At 39.1% G+C, this 18,778-nt stretch overlaps 3 protein-coding genes across 3 annotated transcripts; all 3 read left to right on the top strand.

Moving 5' to 3' along the window:
* Nucleotides 1-403: 403 nt before the first annotated feature.
* On the top strand, nt 404-2,535 carry LOC306763891 (retinol dehydrogenase 14; the record flags this gene model as incomplete). Its single annotated transcript, XM_079250846.1, has 4 exons — nt 404-607; nt 797-1,039; nt 1,756-2,058; nt 2,276-2,535. The coding sequence occupies exons 1-4, from the start codon at nt 487-489 to the stop codon at nt 2,533-2,535; spliced, it is 927 nt and encodes a 308-aa protein (XP_079106972.1). The 5' UTR covers nt 404-486.
* Nucleotides 2,536-4,063: 1,528 nt separating this feature from the next.
* LOC306764176 (nuclear factor 7, ovary-like) lies at nt 4,064-5,470 on the top strand (the record flags this gene model as incomplete). Its single annotated transcript, XM_079251216.1, has 1 exon — nt 4,064-5,470. One exon carries the CDS (start codon nt 4,064-4,066, stop codon nt 5,468-5,470), a length of 1,407 nt encoding a protein of 468 aa, XP_079107342.1.
* A 3,133-nt stretch (nt 5,471-8,603) lies between these two features.
* On the top strand, nt 8,604-10,040 carry LOC306764174 (nuclear factor 7, ovary-like; the record flags this gene model as incomplete). Its single annotated transcript, XM_079251214.1, has 1 exon — nt 8,604-10,040. The coding sequence occupies one exon, from the start codon at nt 8,604-8,606 to the stop codon at nt 10,038-10,040; it is 1,437 nt and encodes a 478-aa protein (XP_079107340.1).
* Between the last annotated feature and the right edge of the window lie 8,738 nt (nt 10,041-18,778).

The raw sequence follows: 18,778 nt of genomic DNA, 5'->3' as shown, positions 1-18,778 counted from the left end.
TCAGGTTATAAGTTACTAATTATGAACGAAGAAACGTAAATGTTGCGTAACATGGGTGTATTTTTTTCTCCTTTAGGGTGCCAACAATTTAAAAAAAATCTTAATGTTTCTTGCAATATATATATTTATCTGCCGTGTTTTTAATAAAATGACATAAAATCTAACTTTAACGGGGCGACCGCTTTAATTCAACTAATTTGTTGTTCTCGCGAGAGTTATATAGTTTACGCATGCGCACTACGCGTCTCCCTGCAGAATGCCTGAAAATGAATCATAAGGGATTTTTTTAATCCAGATATTTAAATGAATTATTGTAATTTGTTCTGTTAAATACATCGTGGATAATCTCCGATTAGCGGTGTTTACGGACACTAGAACCATAATATTATAAGAAGAGGGAAAATGTATCTTTACTCATATCCAACTAGGAAGCTAACCAACTAGCATTTCCAGCATCAGCTGCTAATATCAGTGTTGTGTTTAGAAATGTATTTACTGTACACAATTATTGCGTCCTTGGTTGTGTTTTTCATATTGAAATGGATGAAGAAGAGGCGATATTTCACGGACCTAAAACGACTTGATGGTAAAACGGTTCTTATTACAGGTAAATAAAGTTAATAGATACAGCTCATGTATACTTTATGTGCCCTTCACATCAGTGCAGATGGGATTGTTTTCCTGATTTTAATTGAGAATTTACCCTCTCAAACAGCACTGACAATGCTTCTAAATTACTGCAAACTAAACTGATGCAAAACATGATTTAAAGATAACATTACTTTTGTTGTTCTAGGTGGAAATGCTGGTATTGGCAAGGAGACTGCTGTTGCCATGGCAATGAGAGGGGCCCGTGTCATCATTGCTTGCAGAGACAAGGACAAGGGTGAGAAGGCTGTGAGAGAGATCAAGTTCAAGAGTCATAGTCTTAATGTTGGTCACATGGAGCTGGATTTGGCCAACCTGCGCTCTGTAAGAGAATTTTGCAAGAATTTCCTTCAGAGCGAAAAGAGACTTGATATCCTCATCAACAATGCAGGTGAGGTGTTAGCCATTGTTTGAGATCTATTTGATCACCGTTTATACCTTGAAATATAATTTATCTTATTGATAGCACAGATGTTTGGTGACAGCATGTATTATAAGTGTTTTTAATATGTAGACACCCACTTAGCACTGAGTGATGAACACTTATAGATAGTAAGTACTCCAATATGGTAATATATACATTAGGGCTGTGACGATATGCTTTTGTCCCAATTGGATTCCGATTTTTTGGGTGCCAATTCGATTTAAATTGCGATTCTCACAATTCTTTGATATTGCTGATTTTTGTAGATTAAAAACAAAATAAATCAATAAAACTTTCTTTTTGCTCATCATTTTCCTTGATTTCAATGAGGGAAAAACAACCCAGTAGCCAGATCATCATTTTGCTGCTATCACGCCCAAGAAGACAAGTTAAAAGATCAATAAAAATGACAAAAATTTTATAATGGATTATTTTTATTCATTTGAAGAAAAACTTCGATTCTTTTGACAAAAAAAAAATTGATTATAAAGCAAAAAAAAAAAAAAATCCAGATTTTCAATTTTTCGATTGGATTTTCCCATCCCTAACATAAATATAATGCCAGCGCTCACGATCTAATCATAAATATTGTGATATTACAGTTATTTCCAGTGTCAGTGCATGGTCCTGTGAAGTGAATAGAATATTTTACATAATTTTTCCCTCTTGTTATAACTCCTCAGGCATGCCCAGTATCCTTGACTGGACAGACGACGGCTTCAGCATGTGTTTTGGTGTCAACCACCTAGGCCACTTCCTTCTGACAAATGTGCTCCTGCCTCGACTGAAGGAATGTGCCCCCAGCAGAGTCATAACACTCACATGCTCCAGCTACAAATACCAGAAACTGGACTTCCAAGACCTTAACTACAACCTGTTGCCCTTTTTCACCTACTGCCGCAGCAAGCTGGCCAATATCTACTTCAGCCAGGAGCTGGCCCGCATCACAGAGGGAAAAGGAGTGACATCCTATGCTGTGCACCCTGGTAAAAAAAAAAAAAAGATTTTGCATTTCATCGCGAATTTAAAGGCTGTATGAGATTTGCAAATCACATAATTATGTTTTTACTTACATCCTGCACAGCATCCCATTGTTTTTGGAATCGGGGGTTGTACTTGAATTGTCTCCAACTTACAGTGTTTATATTTTTTGAAAGGTTAATTTTAACTCTGCTAACTAAAATTGATCTGTCTTTCCTCCAGGTTATGTGCAGAGTTGTTGGACATACCACTACTCATTCCTGTTCCGGATGCTGATGCAGGTCATCATGTGGATGTTTTTTGTGCCATGTGAGATTGGAGCTCAGACTGTCATCTACTGCGCTGTATCAGACGAAGCTGCCAAGCACAGCGGTGGTTACTTTGTCGACTGCCGGCCCGCCACTCTGCGTCTTTTTGCAAGAGATGCTGGTGTGGCAAAAAAGCTGTGGGAGGCCAGCGAGAGACTGGTTAAACTGGCATGACGGACACTAAGGAAGTCTTCAGTGACCTTATCATCTTTTTACATTCATAGTTATTAATGTTAAGATCTGTTTTTCATCATATTTTGTTTTCACATTTTGTATAAAATGCTGATTGAATATTTTATGTTCATTTATGTTTAAAAATAAGTGATAAAACTCTTGGTGTTTCTAATTATTTTGCAATATTTCTGACTTGTGCAAAAAAATACTTACTTTACCAAGTATGTTGTGGTCTGATTAAAAATATTTAAAATCCTTTGGGAACTGAAGATGCACACAGATAAAATAGTGAGCATTACCCACATTGTGATGGTCAGCAAGAAGAAGGAACACCAGAAGCTGGAAACATCTACAAGAGGAGCAACAGTAAGAGTTGCTCAACAAAATCCTTTAATCCTTTAAAACTTTAAAGTCTCTTACCCTTCATCGACAACAGATTTTTTTTACTTGTACCAAGCAAAATTCAACCCAGTATTGGCGATATCGATCAGATAGTACAAAAGCTTTATGTGCTTGAAATATCACATTGAAAGCAGGGAACACTTAGGGAAAAGGAATAGTTACCTTTGATTTTTATAGAATACTTTGCATCTCAAAATGAAATTAACAGTGAAATTCATGAATAAATATATAAATGCCACAATAATTGCATGTAAGTTATATTTGTTTGCTAAAATATTCAGTTAATGTTATCTTTGTATTATTACTGATGTATGTTTTAAAAAACCACACAATGGCTGTTTTACCTGTCTGAATAAACGTCAGTTTAATTGTTATGAGGTGATCTTGGGTACACATATCACTCCAAGCTGAACTTATACAGCTGTTTTTCGTAGCACTTCTTTATTTCATAACCGTTTATAGTACTGTTCATTATAAAATAGGAATTCTTAGTCTTTAAGAAGGAGAGTGACTCCTGTTTTAATATCAACACAAAAGCCTTAACACAGCACAGTTCTGCATCAGTGCTAGACAGCTCCAAATTTCCTCCTGTCCCCGAACTTTTACAGTACCTGTCCCTTTTTCTTGTCATACTTTCATTATTTATTGTGATTTCCTGTCAAGTTTTAAGGAGGTTTATTGTTTTGCTACGATAAAACTCATCTTGACACACATCATTCAGTGTTGTTGGCAGTGCTACGGTCCGAGTAGCCTATTTCACATGACTGAGACAGGCGGAAGGAAAAGTAGTCCCTAACAAGATCTTGGTTTTATAGTTACTTTCCACTGTATTCCAGTTCATGATAAACTACATATTTACCAGAGACATTAAAATATAAATAATGTCGCATGAAAATCGATTTTATAAAATAAAAGTACTGCTACCGGATGTATCGAAAGTTCAGTATCAATCCGCGAATGACTAACTGACAGATTGACTCTGTTGCCAACCAGGTGGAAACGTTACATTCAGAAAATAGTAACTTTTTAAAGGAACACGCAAGAAGTGAACTGGAAATCGAAACAAGGACATTTTTGTGTTTTGACATTTTTAAAAAGACGACTGGACATTTGCTGGATTTGAAAAATGGCTGAAAACATTGAATTTTTAGAAAGTTACCTGAGCTGCCATGTGTGTTCAGAGACGTTCAGAGATCCTGTGTCTCTGAGCTGCAACCACAACTTCTGTTCAAGCTGCCTGCAGAAATTCTGGGAAAAAGCTGGAAACAAGAACTGTCCCATTTGTAAAAGGGAATCATCAACAGATGAACCATCCATTAATTCCTCTCTGAAACAACTAGCAGATTCGTTTGCTAAAAGGAAGAATAACACTTCAGCTGAGATAGAAAAGGTGGAGAAGAAGAAGGAGGTGGTGTGTGATGAACATCCAGAAGTTCCTTATTGGTTCTGTGAGGACGAGCAGAGAGCTGTGTGTCCTGTCTGTGAGTTTTCTCTCCACCAGCATCACAAAGTGGTTCCTATAGAACAAGCAGTCAGTGAGCTGAAGGAGCAGCTGAAGTCTGACTTAAAGTCTCTGCAGGACAAGATGAACACATACAAACACGTGGAGAAAACATACAATGAAATGAACGAACACTGCAAGAAGCAGCTGTTGTCCACAGAGAAGCAGATCAGAGCAGAGTTCAACAAGCTGCACCAGTTCCTGAAAGAGGAAGAGGAGTCCAGACTGGCAGCTCTGAGGGAGGAAGAGAAGCAGAAGGGGAAGACTATCAGCAGAGAGATGAAGAAGATCCAGGATCAGATCTCCTCTCTGTCAGACAGTATCTGTGCTGTTGAAGAAGACCTGCAGAAAGACAAGGTGTCCTTCCTCAGCAGTTATAAAGACACTCAGAGCAGAAGCAGAACCCAGTGCTCACTGTCAGATCCACAGCTGCTCTCAGGAGCGCTGATAGATGTGGCCAAACACCTGGGCAACCTGTCCTTCAGAGTCTGGGAGAAGTTGAAGGAGAAGATCCACTTCAGTCCTGTTATTCTGGACCCAAACACAGCAAACCGATGGCTCTATCTGTCTGATGATCTGACCAGTGTGAGACGTGGAGAGACATGGCAGCAGCTTCCTGACAATCCAGAGAGAAACACAAACTACGCCACGGTTTTTGGCTCTCAGGGCTTCAGATCAGGGAAACACAGCTGGCAGGTGGAGGTGGGAGATCATCCTCGCTGGTATGTTGGTTTGGTGAAAGCGTCTGTTGACAGGAAGGAAAAGTTTCCAGCGTTACCAGAATATGGAGTCTGGTGTTTAGCACATCAAGGTGGAAGATATACCGATATTAGTGGGAGAGCTGTCACAGTGAGGAAGAATCTGTGGAAGATCAGAGTCCAGCTGGACTACAGCAAGGGGGAAGTGTCCTTCTATGACTGTAAAGACACGACTCTCATCTGCAGTCATAAAGACACTTTCACTGAGAAACTTTTTCCATATTTCTACTTTGGAGACACTGCGAATGCCAAAAGTTCTTTTATAAATCTGTAACGTTTAGATTTTGGCGAGTTCTTCCCTACAGTGACGACAATGTTGACAAGCTGTGTAACTCTTGCAGAACGCGGTTTCTTATTTTAACTTCCATCCTGTTGTGAAAAAGATGTTATTCTGTTTTAAAATGACCAGATTGTTTGTCTTTAAGCAGCTATTGCGACTGAGAATATTGTTGAAATGAATAAAGGTGAATGAAGAACTGTTCAGCAAAGTAATAAAACCTGGAAGGTCAGTAAATGATTATTTCCCAGCAAGAAAGTTGGAGTTTTTGATGTACAAATTGTTTTAAAGTGAATTGATCTCTTTTCACTCTCTTGTCAGTTTAATGTCTGAAATGTGGATTTCTGTTTTACTGACTGCACAGCTCCAGTTTCTGCTTCTTAAACATGGTTTTCCAGTGGATTTCTGGGATTAGATTTTTTTTACTAATATTTTGACTTAATAATAAATCCTGAAGCTGATGTGCGGGAAAAAAAACAGATATAAAAATGTTCTATTTAAAGTGTCGTTTGATTGATAACACCTGAACAGATTATTGTTGAAGTTGGAGAAACACGTGCAGCTTGTAAGAGAACAGAGCAATAATCTGAAGAATCAGAGAAATAGAGGATTAATATTATTATACAGAACGAAACCCAAACTGACAAAAAGAGACAAACTAGAAAGACTGCAGAGGAACGAATGAAGAAGGTTGTAAATAGAGGGAGGAAGAAAAAGAGAGAAAGATGTCCTGTGAAAAGAAAGCAGCTCAGTGTTGTCAGTGCAGCTCGGTCTCTGCTGAACAATAAAGATGATTAGATGGTAACTTTCATGTCCGCTGTCTTCCACTGGACAGAAAATGTCTTTAGGATGTGCTTTTATCCAGACATTACACTCACATGTTCCAGCTACAAACAGCAGAAACTGGACCTCCAGGACCTCGTCTACAACCTGCTGCCTTGCTTCACCTTCTGCTGCAGCAAGCTGACCAACATCTGCTTCAGTCAGGAGCTGGCCCACATCACAGAAAGGAGACTAGTGACCTCCTGTGCTGTGCACCCTGGTGACAACTTCTTTTTGTCTTTCATCTTGGTTCTAAAAGCTCATGTTGCAGAAAGGATACAAGTGTTTTCATGTAAATTTAATCATCCCAAACTAATGGACTTTCAGATCTAGACCAGGAAACTGGTGATGGCCAAGCACCTGGACATTGTGGTGGTCATCAAACTACAGTCAAAGGCAGCAGTTACAGATGTAGAGATCCCAAAGGACACCAACATCACGAAGAAGGACCATAAGAAGCTGGAAAAATAATAAAGGCTGAAGGACAAAGTTGAAAAGATGCATGAAGGTCACAGTGGTCATCACAGCAGCCGGGGCTCCAAACTGGTGGAGTGTCTCCAGCAGATCCCAGTAAGACAATAAAACATCCCCATCCAGAAGTGTGATGACCCAGCAGCAGATAAGATACTGAGCAGAGCCTTCAGTCTCAGGCTGCTGGTGGAGGACCTGAGCTAGAAGATACACCAGCTGCTGTCATGGAGCCAGATGTGGACTTTTGTCCACAGATGTGGATTTTTGTCTGATATTAAAAACTGGACTCAGGAAACAGAAATCTTGAGTAAAGCTGAAATGTGCACAAAAAGAAATAATATAAACAAAACCTTGAACATAGAAGGAAACAGAGGAAGATAATAATTTAAATGAATGCAGAATTATAACAGACGACTGCTGCAGAATTATTCATGTGAAGTTTGGCTGGTTTCAGATACATGAAGCATTTGGATTAAAGGAAAAGACAACTTTTAAATCCCCTAAAATCTAAATCCTAAACATCCAAGAAAAATGTTAAAATGTGCAAAAACACTTTATGCATGAAACAGAATAAAAAGATTTTATAAATAAAGTTGAAATATTTTATTATCACTCAACTCCTGCTTTAAAATGAGCTCAAAAATAAGAAACTGTTTTCTCTGAGAGGCAACCTGAGGTCAATCTTCACTGAATAATTCTTGTCAAATACTCAGACAACCATACACAAAGTTTTATTCATGTATCTATTTTTTTTTTTTTAGAAAGGAAAATAGATTAGGCTGCAGAAGAAAATTACTTCTTTATAAAAAGATTTTTGCTCCGAGAAATTTTATTATAAATCGTCTGTCACAATTAATGCAGAAACAGCTCCATCTAGTGGTAACTATGGTAACTGCTTGTTTTATGACCATCAGCTCCACCCTCAACAGGAGGAAATAAACTGATTAACTGGAAAGCAGGAAAATGGTGAAGAATGGCCTGACATGCGCAGATTATACTGCTTCTGTGTCTGTAATCATTCATGAAACAAACTTTTATTTATGGACTAATAACAACAAAATAAAAGGGATTTAAACTAAAGATTCTCAGCTATTTAAAACCAGAGGAGAAGACTGACTGAGCTGCTTTATGTTTATATTGGTGATATTAAAGCACTTTTTTTGTGGAAAAAAAATAAAAGAAAAAGTGTTAAACTAAATGATAATTTAAAAAAAAACATATGAAAACTACAATGATAGTATTATTTAACAGGAATTCTTGATGTAGATCTCAAGTTTTTATTAATTTTGAAGACTTTAACATACAAATAAATGTTTTCTGATATGTTAGAATGATTGAATAAAATCTAACAATTCAAGTCACATGCTTTTTAAGATAATTTAAAAAAATATATATATATTTTTTCCTCAAACACTAATGAAATACTTTTTCATCTAAGTTTCTTTATTTGTTTTTCTGCCTGTGTAGTCTGAGATGAGACAATCTGTGGAAATGTTCATTAAGGGGTTGAAACTCAAACTTCTTTATAGTTTCTATGACAACCAGTTTGTTTTGGTGAAATGTGAAAAGATGTTGGAACTTTAATTTATTAAACTAAATGAAGCAACATGTAGCTCTGAAAGACGCTCTGACGCCTCCATCTGCTGGAGACAAACATTTATTGCAGCTTTTCTGACGTGACGTGACTGAAATAAAAGAAAATGAAAGTAAGCTGAAGAAAGCTGAGACGCCATTACAGGGTGTGAGATCTCTACGGAACATTAAACATAACTGGAGGAATTTCTATTTAAAGGTGAAGAAACTATAAGTTGGTGAGTCCTGAAACATTCTTTCAGAAATGGCTGAGAGACTTCTTGAAAACTTCCTGAGCTGCCATGTGTGTTCAGAGACGTTCAGAGATCCTGTGTCTCTGAGCTGCAACCACAACTTCTGTTCAAGCTGCCTGCAGAAATTCTGGGAACAAGCTGGAAACAAGAACTGTCCCATTTGTAAAAGGGAATCATCAACAGATGAACCATCCATTAATTCCTCTCTGAAACAACTAGCAGATTCGTTTGCTAAAAGGAAGAATAACACTTCAGCTGAGATAGAAAAGGTGGAGAAGAAGAAGGAGGTGGTGTGTGATGAACATCCAGAAGTTCCTTATTGGTTCTGTGAGGACGAGCAGAGAGCTGTGTGTCCTGTCTGTGAGTTTTCTCTCCACCAGCATCACAAAGTGGTTCCTATAGAACAAGCAGTCAGTGAGCTGAAGGAGCAGCTGAAGTCTGACTTAAAGTCTCTGCAGGACAAGATGAACACATACAAACACGTGGAGAAAACATACAATGAAATGAACGAACACTGCAAGAAGCAGCTGTTGTCCACAGAGAAGCAGATCAGAGCAGAGTTCAACAAGCTGCACCAGTTCCTGAAAGAGGAAGAGGAGTCCAGACTGGCAGCTCTGAGGGAGGAAGAGAAGCAGAAGGGGAAGACTATCAGCAGAGAGATGAAGAAGATCCAGGATCAGATCTCCTCTCTGTCAGACAGTATCTGTGCTGTTGAAGAAGACCTGCAGAAAGACAAGGTGTCCTTCCTCAGCAGTTATAAAGACACTCAGAGCAGAACCAGAACCCAGTGCTCACTGTCAGATCCACAGCTGCTCTCAGGAGCGCTGATAGATGTGGCCAAACACCTGGGCAACCTGTCCTTCAGAGTCTGGGAGAAGTTGAAGGAGAAGATCCACTTCAGTCCTGTTATTCTGGACCCAAACACTGCAAACCCATGGCTCTATCTGTCTGATGATCTGACCAGTGTGAGATGTGGAGAAACATGGCAGCAGCTTCCTGACAATCCAGAGAGAAACACAAACTACACCATGGTTTTTGGCTCTCAGGGCTTCAGCTCAGGGAAACACAGCTGGCAGGTGGAGGTGGGAGATCATCCTCGCTGGTATGTTGGTTTGGTTAAAGAGTCTGTTGACAGGAAGGAAAAGTTATATGCTTCACCAGAATATGGAATCTGGTGTTTATTGCACGGTGATGGAAAATACACTAATGGTGATGGTAAGACTGTCTCAGTGAAGAAGAGTCTCCAGAGGATCAGAGTCCAGCTGGACTATGACAAGGGGGAGGTGTCCTTCTACAACCCTGAAGACATGACTCACATCTACACTCACAGAGACACTTTCACTGAGAAACTCTTCCCGTATTTTAGTGTTTGTCCAGCTGGAGATGCAAAAACCTCTGATATCAAAATCTTTCCAACTCTTGTTTCTCTGAAATATTCAGAAAAATGATTCAGTTGTTCAAACTTTTACCGTCATAAACTGTTCATCAATAGTTTTCAGACTTTTACACTTCAAACCTTGTAAATCATTGATACATATTCGTAGTCTGATTTTATTTTGGTCATTTTAATGAACTGTTTCAGAAACAACCTCATAACTACTGTTAGTTTCTGTTGGATTACAAGAAGTAAAAACAGCAGAGATCCAAAGAAACAAAGAGTTTACTAAATCCAAAAACTGTAACGCATCAGGTAAAAATCAGGTGTGATGTTTTTTTAAAGTGATTAGCAGCATTTCTGCTTTATTACTGATTTGTTCTTCATCAGAAATCCTTCATTTAGCTGTGATATTATTACTTTTTAAACATGATTTAATATATTTCTGTTTTCTTGAATGTGATGGAAATTTATGATTGTTTTTCTTTTCTTTTTTTTTCTTTTTTTTTAAAATATAATCTAATCCCAGAAAAACAACAAAGTTATATGTAAACTTCTGAGAGTTCACATATAAGATTTCAACATAACTGTTGAACAGGTTCAGCCAGTTGGCCCAGTCTCTGTCTCCAGGTTCAGGGTTCCTCTTCTGGTTTTGACCTCCTCAGATAGCTTGGAGCCCTCTCCAGACCTCCCTCACATTGTTCTGCTGCAGGTCCTTCATTTTTCTCCTGTAGCTGGCCGTGTACTCTTTCATCTTCCATTTAAGATCTGTCTGCACCCTCCTCTGTTCTTTCTGTCACCAGACTGGAAAACCCTCCTTTTCTCCAGCAGCAAGGCTCTCAGATCAGGACTCACTCAGGGCTTGTTGGGTCAGAAACACCGTGCCCTCTTCAGTTAGACGCACATAAGTTACATTCAAATAGTTTAACATCTATTTTAAGGTACAAATATTGAAACTTGAATGTAGTTTGTTGACAAGTGATTAATATCAGAACTGTTGTCTCTTAAACATTATTTCCCACATTCATAATAAATCCCAGAGGTTTTCAGCAGTTTACTCTCAGATGCTTCGTCCTTTTTCTGGAGCAGGAAACTAAAACTAGATTCACTTGTTTTGACACACTGTCCTTCCTTATCAACATAAGTAGGTCTGTAAATATTTATGTCTCTAAATCTTCTGTTTTCCAGCGTCTGCATTACATTTTTAATTCATCTCTTATAAGGTTCAGTGTTATAATCTCTGAACATCATCAAATACTGAGATTAAATCAGGACTTCAGGTTTTCTTTTACTTTTTTTCTTTTGAAATATGTGAACTTAAGATCATATTAGGAATAAGTAAAAACCTTTCATTTTAATAGAAAACTGTGTTTCTCAGATGGAAATTAATTCATTGTTTAAAATAATGTGTTGAAATGCAGGAAATCTAAAGAATTTTAAAGAGTTGAAATAGAAAGAAGTCTCAGCTGATCTGTGACACAAAACACTGAACAAATACATTTTTGTTTGCAACTTCAGTGTGAAAATACATTTTCTTTTTCTTTGTACTTTTTACAACGGCTTCCTCGTGTGTCTGCTGTTTGTTTGGAGCATCGCATGTGCAGGTTGTCAGAAATGAACACAATGTGTAGAGAAGATGCAGCATGGAGGTGAGGAGAAGAGGCAGCAGAGAACATGTGACTGAGTATCCAACTTATCTGACTTCAGTTCAGTTCAAGTTTATTGTCATTCCAGCACATAAATACACAGAACGAAACACTGCCTCAGGTCCCAAATGTCAGCAAAATTTGTAAAATTCTACAATAAATACACAATAAATCCCCCCTTTTAATTTATAAATATTGTATATAAAATTATTTAGCACATGCAAATAAGAGGAAGTCAATATTAGCCTGCTTTTTCTGCATTTATCTGTCTCACGGCCTTTGGATAAAAGCTGTTTCGGAGTCTGGTAGTCCGGGCTTGGATGTGCTGTAATCTCCTGCCTGATGGAAGAGGTGTGAAGAATCCGTGTGCAGGGTGGGTGGGATTGTCCATGATGCAATGGGCTCTGCCTCTGCACCTGCTGATGTAGAGGTCTTGGATGCTGGGGAAGCCGCAGCCACAGACGCGCTCTGCTGCTCTCACAACCCTCTGCAGGGCTTTTCTTTCTGCCGCTGGACAGCTGCTGTACCACACAGTCATGTTGGACGTCAGGATGCTCTGAACCGCACCTCTGTAAAAGGCAGTTAGGACAGGACAGCTCAGACCTGCCTTTTTGAGGGGCCTCAGAAAAACAGGCGCTGGTAGGTCTTTTTGAGGATGCTGCTTGTTTTGTTCTTCCAACTGAGATTGCCCGATATTTGTACTCCCAGATATTTTAAGCAGAACACCACTTCAACTTGGCCTCCATTGATATAAAGAGGAGAAGGTGCCCTTTTGTTTTCTTCACATTGATGCACAAGTTTTTCTGCATGCACCAAAGCTCCAGTTGGCTTACCTCCCTTCTGTAAGCGGACTCATCGCTGTTGGTGATGAGGCCCACCACTGCAGTGTCGTCAGCAAATTTGACTATGTGATTTGATTTATAGTGAGCAACACAGTCATATGTAAGCAGGGTGCACAGAAGAGGGCTTAACACACAACCCTGGGGTGATCCAGTGTTGAGGCAGATGGAGGAAGATGTGATCTTGTGGATTCTTACAGTCTGTGGCCTGTTGGTAAGATAATTCAGTATCCAGTTGCACAAGGAACTGTTCAATCCAAGAAAACTGAGTTTGTTGATGAATGTCTGTGGAATTATTGTATTAAAAGCGGAGCTGAAATCCAAGAACAGGAGACGAACATAAGAGTCTTTCTTCTCCAGATGGATGAGAGCCATATGAACCAGTGTGGATATGGCATCAGCAGTGGAGCAGTTACTGATGGATGTCCACAGTAACATCTATAGACTTCTTTATCTCTGTCATTACCAGTCTTTCGAAACACTTCATGATGGTTGAAGTTAGCGCCACAGGGCAGTAGTCATTGTGGCATGTCACTGTGGAGCACTTCGGGACAGGTATAATGGTGGCAGTCTTAAAGCACGTTGGCACCACCTGCTGACTTAGAGATGTATTAAAAATGTCTGTGAGCACTTCAGACAGTTTGTGGACGCAGGTTTTCAGGACTCTCCCTGGTACCCTGTCAGGGCCTGCAGCCTTCCGGGGGTCCACCCTTCGCAGGACGCTCCTTGCCTCCATCGATGTAACACTGAGAATGGAGTCACTGGATGTGGTGGTGATCCTGGAAGGGGACGAGGTGTTTAGGGTTTCAAACCTTGCGTCAAAACTGTTCAGGGCATCAGGTAAAGAGGGATCCAGAGGGCATTCTGTATCCTTCTTCTTGTAATCTGTAACTTCTCTGATGCCTGCCCACATTCTACGAGGGTCACTGGAGGAGAAATGACCTCGTATTTTCAGAGCACAGTTCTTTTTTGCCCTTTTTATGCCAACATTTAGATCCCGCCTTGCAGCTCTGAGTGCTATTTCATCCCCAGACCGGAATGCACAATCTCTAGCCTTCACCAGAGAACACACCTCTGTATACAACCATGGTTTATGATTGGCAAAGATAGAAATAGTCTTTGAAGCAGTAACATCTTTCACACATTTACTGATGTAGCCAACCACAGATGATGTATATTCCTCTAAATCCATGTGATCATTTTTGGGATCATCAATTTTGGACTCGGTGTCATGAGGTTATGTTTTTCTGTGTCCTTTGTTCCTGGTTTCCTGTTTTATTTTGTAGGTTGTTCCTGTTTTGCCTTTGTCTGTGTTCAGTAGGTCACCTGGGTTCATTCAGTTAATTTCTTTCACCTGTGTCTCGCTGTGTTCTGTGTATTTATACCCTTCAGGTTTTGTCTTGAGTTGCTGGATCATTGTGTTAGTCCCCTGTGTGCTTCTGTTCTTATTAAATCTGCAACCCGTTTTTCTCATCTCTGTGTTTGGGTCCACACCTTCACCACCATGTGACACTCGGCTCAGTTGTAGGGGGGTGTATCCATTCAGACCGAGATTACATACACACTGCACTTTGGTCAAACGCACTAAACCTTTACAATAATATATCCCCGTTCAAACCAAAGGTGGAGCTGCACTAGTATTTAGCAAAGAGAAGACAAGACCTGGGCGAAGAAAAATTGGTTGCAAGTTAAACATAGGGCAGGAAACTATCACTGTTTTGGGTTTTTATTGTGTCTTATGCAAGTATACTGCAGAAATACACTGTATTTATACACATTGTTTTCTCTGTTGCTGGTCCATTGTGTTTAATCTTGTGTTAGTTCGTCCCTCAGTCTTCTGGCTGGGTTTAACTAACTAACATCATTGTGCAGATGTGTGGTTTCTGTTCAGATGTAGAGGAGAGCAGGGGAGCTGCCAGGAGTTTTGGGGCCTATGAAAGACTGACATAAACCCCACCACTTGTTTGCAAATTTTTTAACTTTGTTGTTGCTGCAACTGCTTCAAGCAGATAAAAATAATTCCTTTTCATGAGAATAATAAAGATCTGTGACTGTATTTAATGGATGTAATTAAATCACAATGTACATGTTTAACTAGGCTATTTGAATATTGATGGTCACCTTAATACAGGCGACTGTAGGGTACTCAGTGTTTCCAATCAACTATCCTACATCCAGTAAAACCAGTACAGCCTGTTTATTTTATATGGATTATTAAGTAATAAAATAATGTTTTTCTTTTTTTTTTTTTTTTTTTTCAGTGTTTCATTTTATATGATTTTAAATGATAAAACAAATTCTCAGACAATCTGTCATGATGGCAACTCGCCTGAACACAATGCTCACCTTTACTGGGATTGGAGGGGACACTGGGGTAGGGAGGACACACACTGGGACAGGGAGGGGACACTACTGATTAATAATTAGTTGATATTAATATAAGTATATGCTGCTAAATATTTACTAGCACTGAATACATGTCGGTTAACTCTGAGGTTTGTGGCATTTTCCTTTTGCCTGGTCTGGTTGTGTCTGAATGTTTCTGAAGTCTCAGACCTGTGAACTTTCTGACTGAAGCTCGGCCAATAAATTAGGAACAGACACGTGACTGGCTCATTACAGAATCTGGCAACTCCAGATTTTGTTGTTTTTAAATAAAAAAATAATAAGCATAAAATGTTACACTTATTTTCTGTTTCAGAAACACCTGGCGTGTAAAGTTTTCATGCCCCGCATTAATAAATCCATCTTTCCTGTCCAAACCCGTCGCTGCACATGCTGAAAATACACATGAAGGCTGATTTTATTTGGCCTGACAGTGCTTGAGAAAAGACTGAATATGGCAACAAATAATGTATGATTAGAGGTTTACACGCACTGCACCGGCACGTTTAATGAGCCACCCACAGTTACAGTGAACGTTTCTTGACCCAGCCCGACGCAACCTGCAGGAAACACGCGGGAATTAAGTGTCATGGGTCGGCCTGCTCCACCAGCTGACATAAATGATGTGACGTTTTCAAGATCAGACTGAAGACGGCAAAGTGAAGTTAGCTGCAGCCTGTAGATTTCTAGCTTATTTCACTGAGCTGCAGGTTCATTTCAACCGATCACAAACTAAATGGCTCTTGCAAAGTGCTGCTGATGGAACTCAGACGGGACCAAACCATTTCATGCACTTTCACAGGGGTGTTTAGTCAACATCAATATTCATTTTTTATGTTTATCTGTTTATTTTACTGCTATATTTTCTTATAGTCTTTGAGAAAAACATATATTTTTAATGAAGGGTTAATAATAATCTTATAGAGTTTGCGCATCTTCTTGGGCCCCTATCAAGTCGTGGGCACCTGAAACAGGACTCTGTGAACAACAACCATAAACTTAAAGTACTAAAAGTACTAAAGCAATGAGTGTGAAGAAGAAAGACAAACACTGTCATAATCCTCACTTATACACCCTCCTTTCCTCTGTGCTTTTTGCTTCAGGGGAAGAGAAAACAATGAACAGTTGACAGAACTGATAAAGGTTCAGGATTTAGACTCCAAGTTGTGATCTGGAGGAACCACAGACTTGTTAATCCTGCAGACGGAACATAAAGTGGAATGAAAGATGAGCAGAACAGTTCATGTTTTTATTACTAATCATGTTGTGCTTTAATGTAGTTATGTCTGTTATGTTGGTGCGTAATAGTAAACCAGGAGACGTGGAACGGTTAACAGTCTTGTATTCTCCGACTCTTTTTGTTTCCCACCAGTACATCAACTCACTCTTATTCTCTTCCTTCACTCCCTCTACTCTCAGAGCCCCCTGGTGGTAAGGAATAGTAATTCTTTCATAGCTCCCAAAATAGGAGCAGTTAACATGAAAGCAAGTGTCTGTAAACACAACATCTCTCCTCTTCCTCACAGAATACTACAACATCAGTGTTACTAACTTTATGTTTATCTGTTTATTTTACTGCTATATTTTCTTATAGTCTTTGAGAAAAACATATATTTTTAATGAAGGGTTAATAATAATCATATAGAGTTTGCACTTCTTCTTGGGCCCCTATCAAGTCGTGGGCCCTTGGAATCTTCTCTAACTTTTACCCCCCATACGGCGCCCCTGGTGGAGGGTGAGTGTGATGCTGTGGTCCAGAGAGCTGCAGTAGGTGAGACAGATCAATGCAGCTTGTTGTGAGTCAGTGTCTTCAGACAGCGGTGCTGACCAGCGTCATTAGTTAACCTGAAACTGTAAGAAACTTCTGGGTTGAAGGGTCACCTGAAACAGGATTCTGTGAACATCAATCATAAAGTGGTGATCTGGAGGAACCACGGACTTGTTAATCCTGCAGACGGAACATAAAGTGGAATGAAACATGAGCAGAACATGACAGAGCAGCTCCAACAGCATTCACATTAACAAAATGCTGCCCTCTACAGAAAAATGACCTTAATCACACTTTTAAAAAGTTCATGTTTTTACTCCTCATCATGAAGATGTTTTGCTTTCATGCAATTATGAGTCTATACTTGATAACTGGCTGTGAGATGAAATAGACAAAAATGAGAAGAAATTACAAGGTTTAGGAGTAACAAGCTATTTTACTTGTGAATATCTGTCCATCCATTCCCTATATACCCACCAGGACCTGGACGATATGCTGACACTGGCTTCCTGGTTGCTGCCTGGTGCCAATATGTCGAGAAACATCCCATCAGTACTTAAATGATCAAACTGCATTATGTTGTTCTGTTCAACCTTTACATTTGTAAAAGTAAATCATCATGAATTTGATGTATTTTATGTAAAATAACAGGTAAAGTATTTTAAAGGTTCCTATAACTTATATTTAAAGATTTAATGTTGTAACATCATTAACTTTGACTAATAAAGGACTAATAACAGTACAGCAAAGACAAACTTCTTCAGCCTGGTCAGATATTGGAACAAAAATTTATTCACACCCATTTAACAATTACATTTTTAAGATCTGAATCTACGGTTATGCTCACTGTCTCTTTAATTATGTTGTTATTTCAATATTTACAACACTAAATCTAATGCAAAAAGAACTATAACTCCCTATTGCAGTGCCATGCAGCTCTTAAGATGGAGTTATAGGTTATGAAAATAAACATGTTTCATGAATCGAATGCATAATAAAACCAAACTAATAGCTACACTACTTCTAGGTGATATATGTTGTTAAAGCTGTGTAATGTAAGTTATTCTGGGGAGAGAAGCGCATCTGGTTTGGATGCTTCCTGGACGTCTCCCTGGAGAGGTTTTCTGAGCATGTCCAACTGGGAGGTCCAGGATACACTGGAGGGACTACTTTCTCTGCCAGAATGGCAACGCTTCTCCTCCAGATGAACTGGTTTTGATGATGCCATTTTATCTTCACAGTGAATTATGTGGTGTACTGCTGGTGGACAGAGGGTAGGCTTACCAGAACTTTCTCCTGGTACCGTTTGCAAACACAGCAGGCTTATAATACCCATACCAGGATGAAGACATGAATAAAAATGACTTTTAATGTCTTGATCACTTAAGGATCAGCTAGGACAATACTGCCATCTTCCGATGAGGACAGTGGTCAACCGATCAAAGACCAATATGTACTAAAATATTTTAGTTAACACGAATGTTTCCAATAGCAGTTACTTGCAATCAGTCTGACATGAAAGTGATTTGGCCTGTTATGATGTGTGTGCTGTAAACAGCGTGTATACAGGCCTGCATGGTCTGGAGACTTACTGTGATCTGTGTTGGATTGTTCTATTATTGTTTTATATAATGTGCTTTGATGCCATGTTTTCTAACTTGTAAATGATTGTGTGACTTCACTTTTTAAAGGAACTCATGATTTAATTGCTTTGATTCATTGAATAAAAGAACATTTTGGTGTATTTGTGTGAGATGTGTAATTTATATGAATATATATATATATAATAACCTGTTGAAATCTTTTTGTTACTGAAGGACTAAAGTCTTTATTTGAATGACTTCTTGTTTCTAATAAATTGTACAGATTGTTTAATTAAAAGGCAACAGCAGAAATGTTGAATTAGTTGTGACAATAACTGAAACTGGTATATTTCACTGTGATGATCCTCTTTCTACAACATGCTCTGTCTTGTTTCAGTTACAGGAAGCAGAAAATAGATCAGCCTGTTTTAGCCTCTCATTGTGACTCACTGTACATCAGGTTGGACCAGTGTTTTCTTTTAGGCATTTACAGAATGTGCAGAAAGCTGCAGCCTGCCTCCTGACAAAAACCAAGCCATGCCAGCTCATTACTGGCCTGCCTTCACTGGCTCCCAGTTACTTTTAGAGCC

Source organism: Telmatherina bonti (assembly GCF_933228915.1).
Source record: "Telmatherina bonti genome assembly, chromosome: 13".
In the NCBI taxonomy this organism is placed as follows: Eukaryota; Metazoa; Chordata; class Actinopteri; order Atheriniformes; family Telmatherinidae; genus Telmatherina; species Telmatherina bonti.
This window is presented reverse-complemented; position numbering and strand designations above follow the sequence as displayed.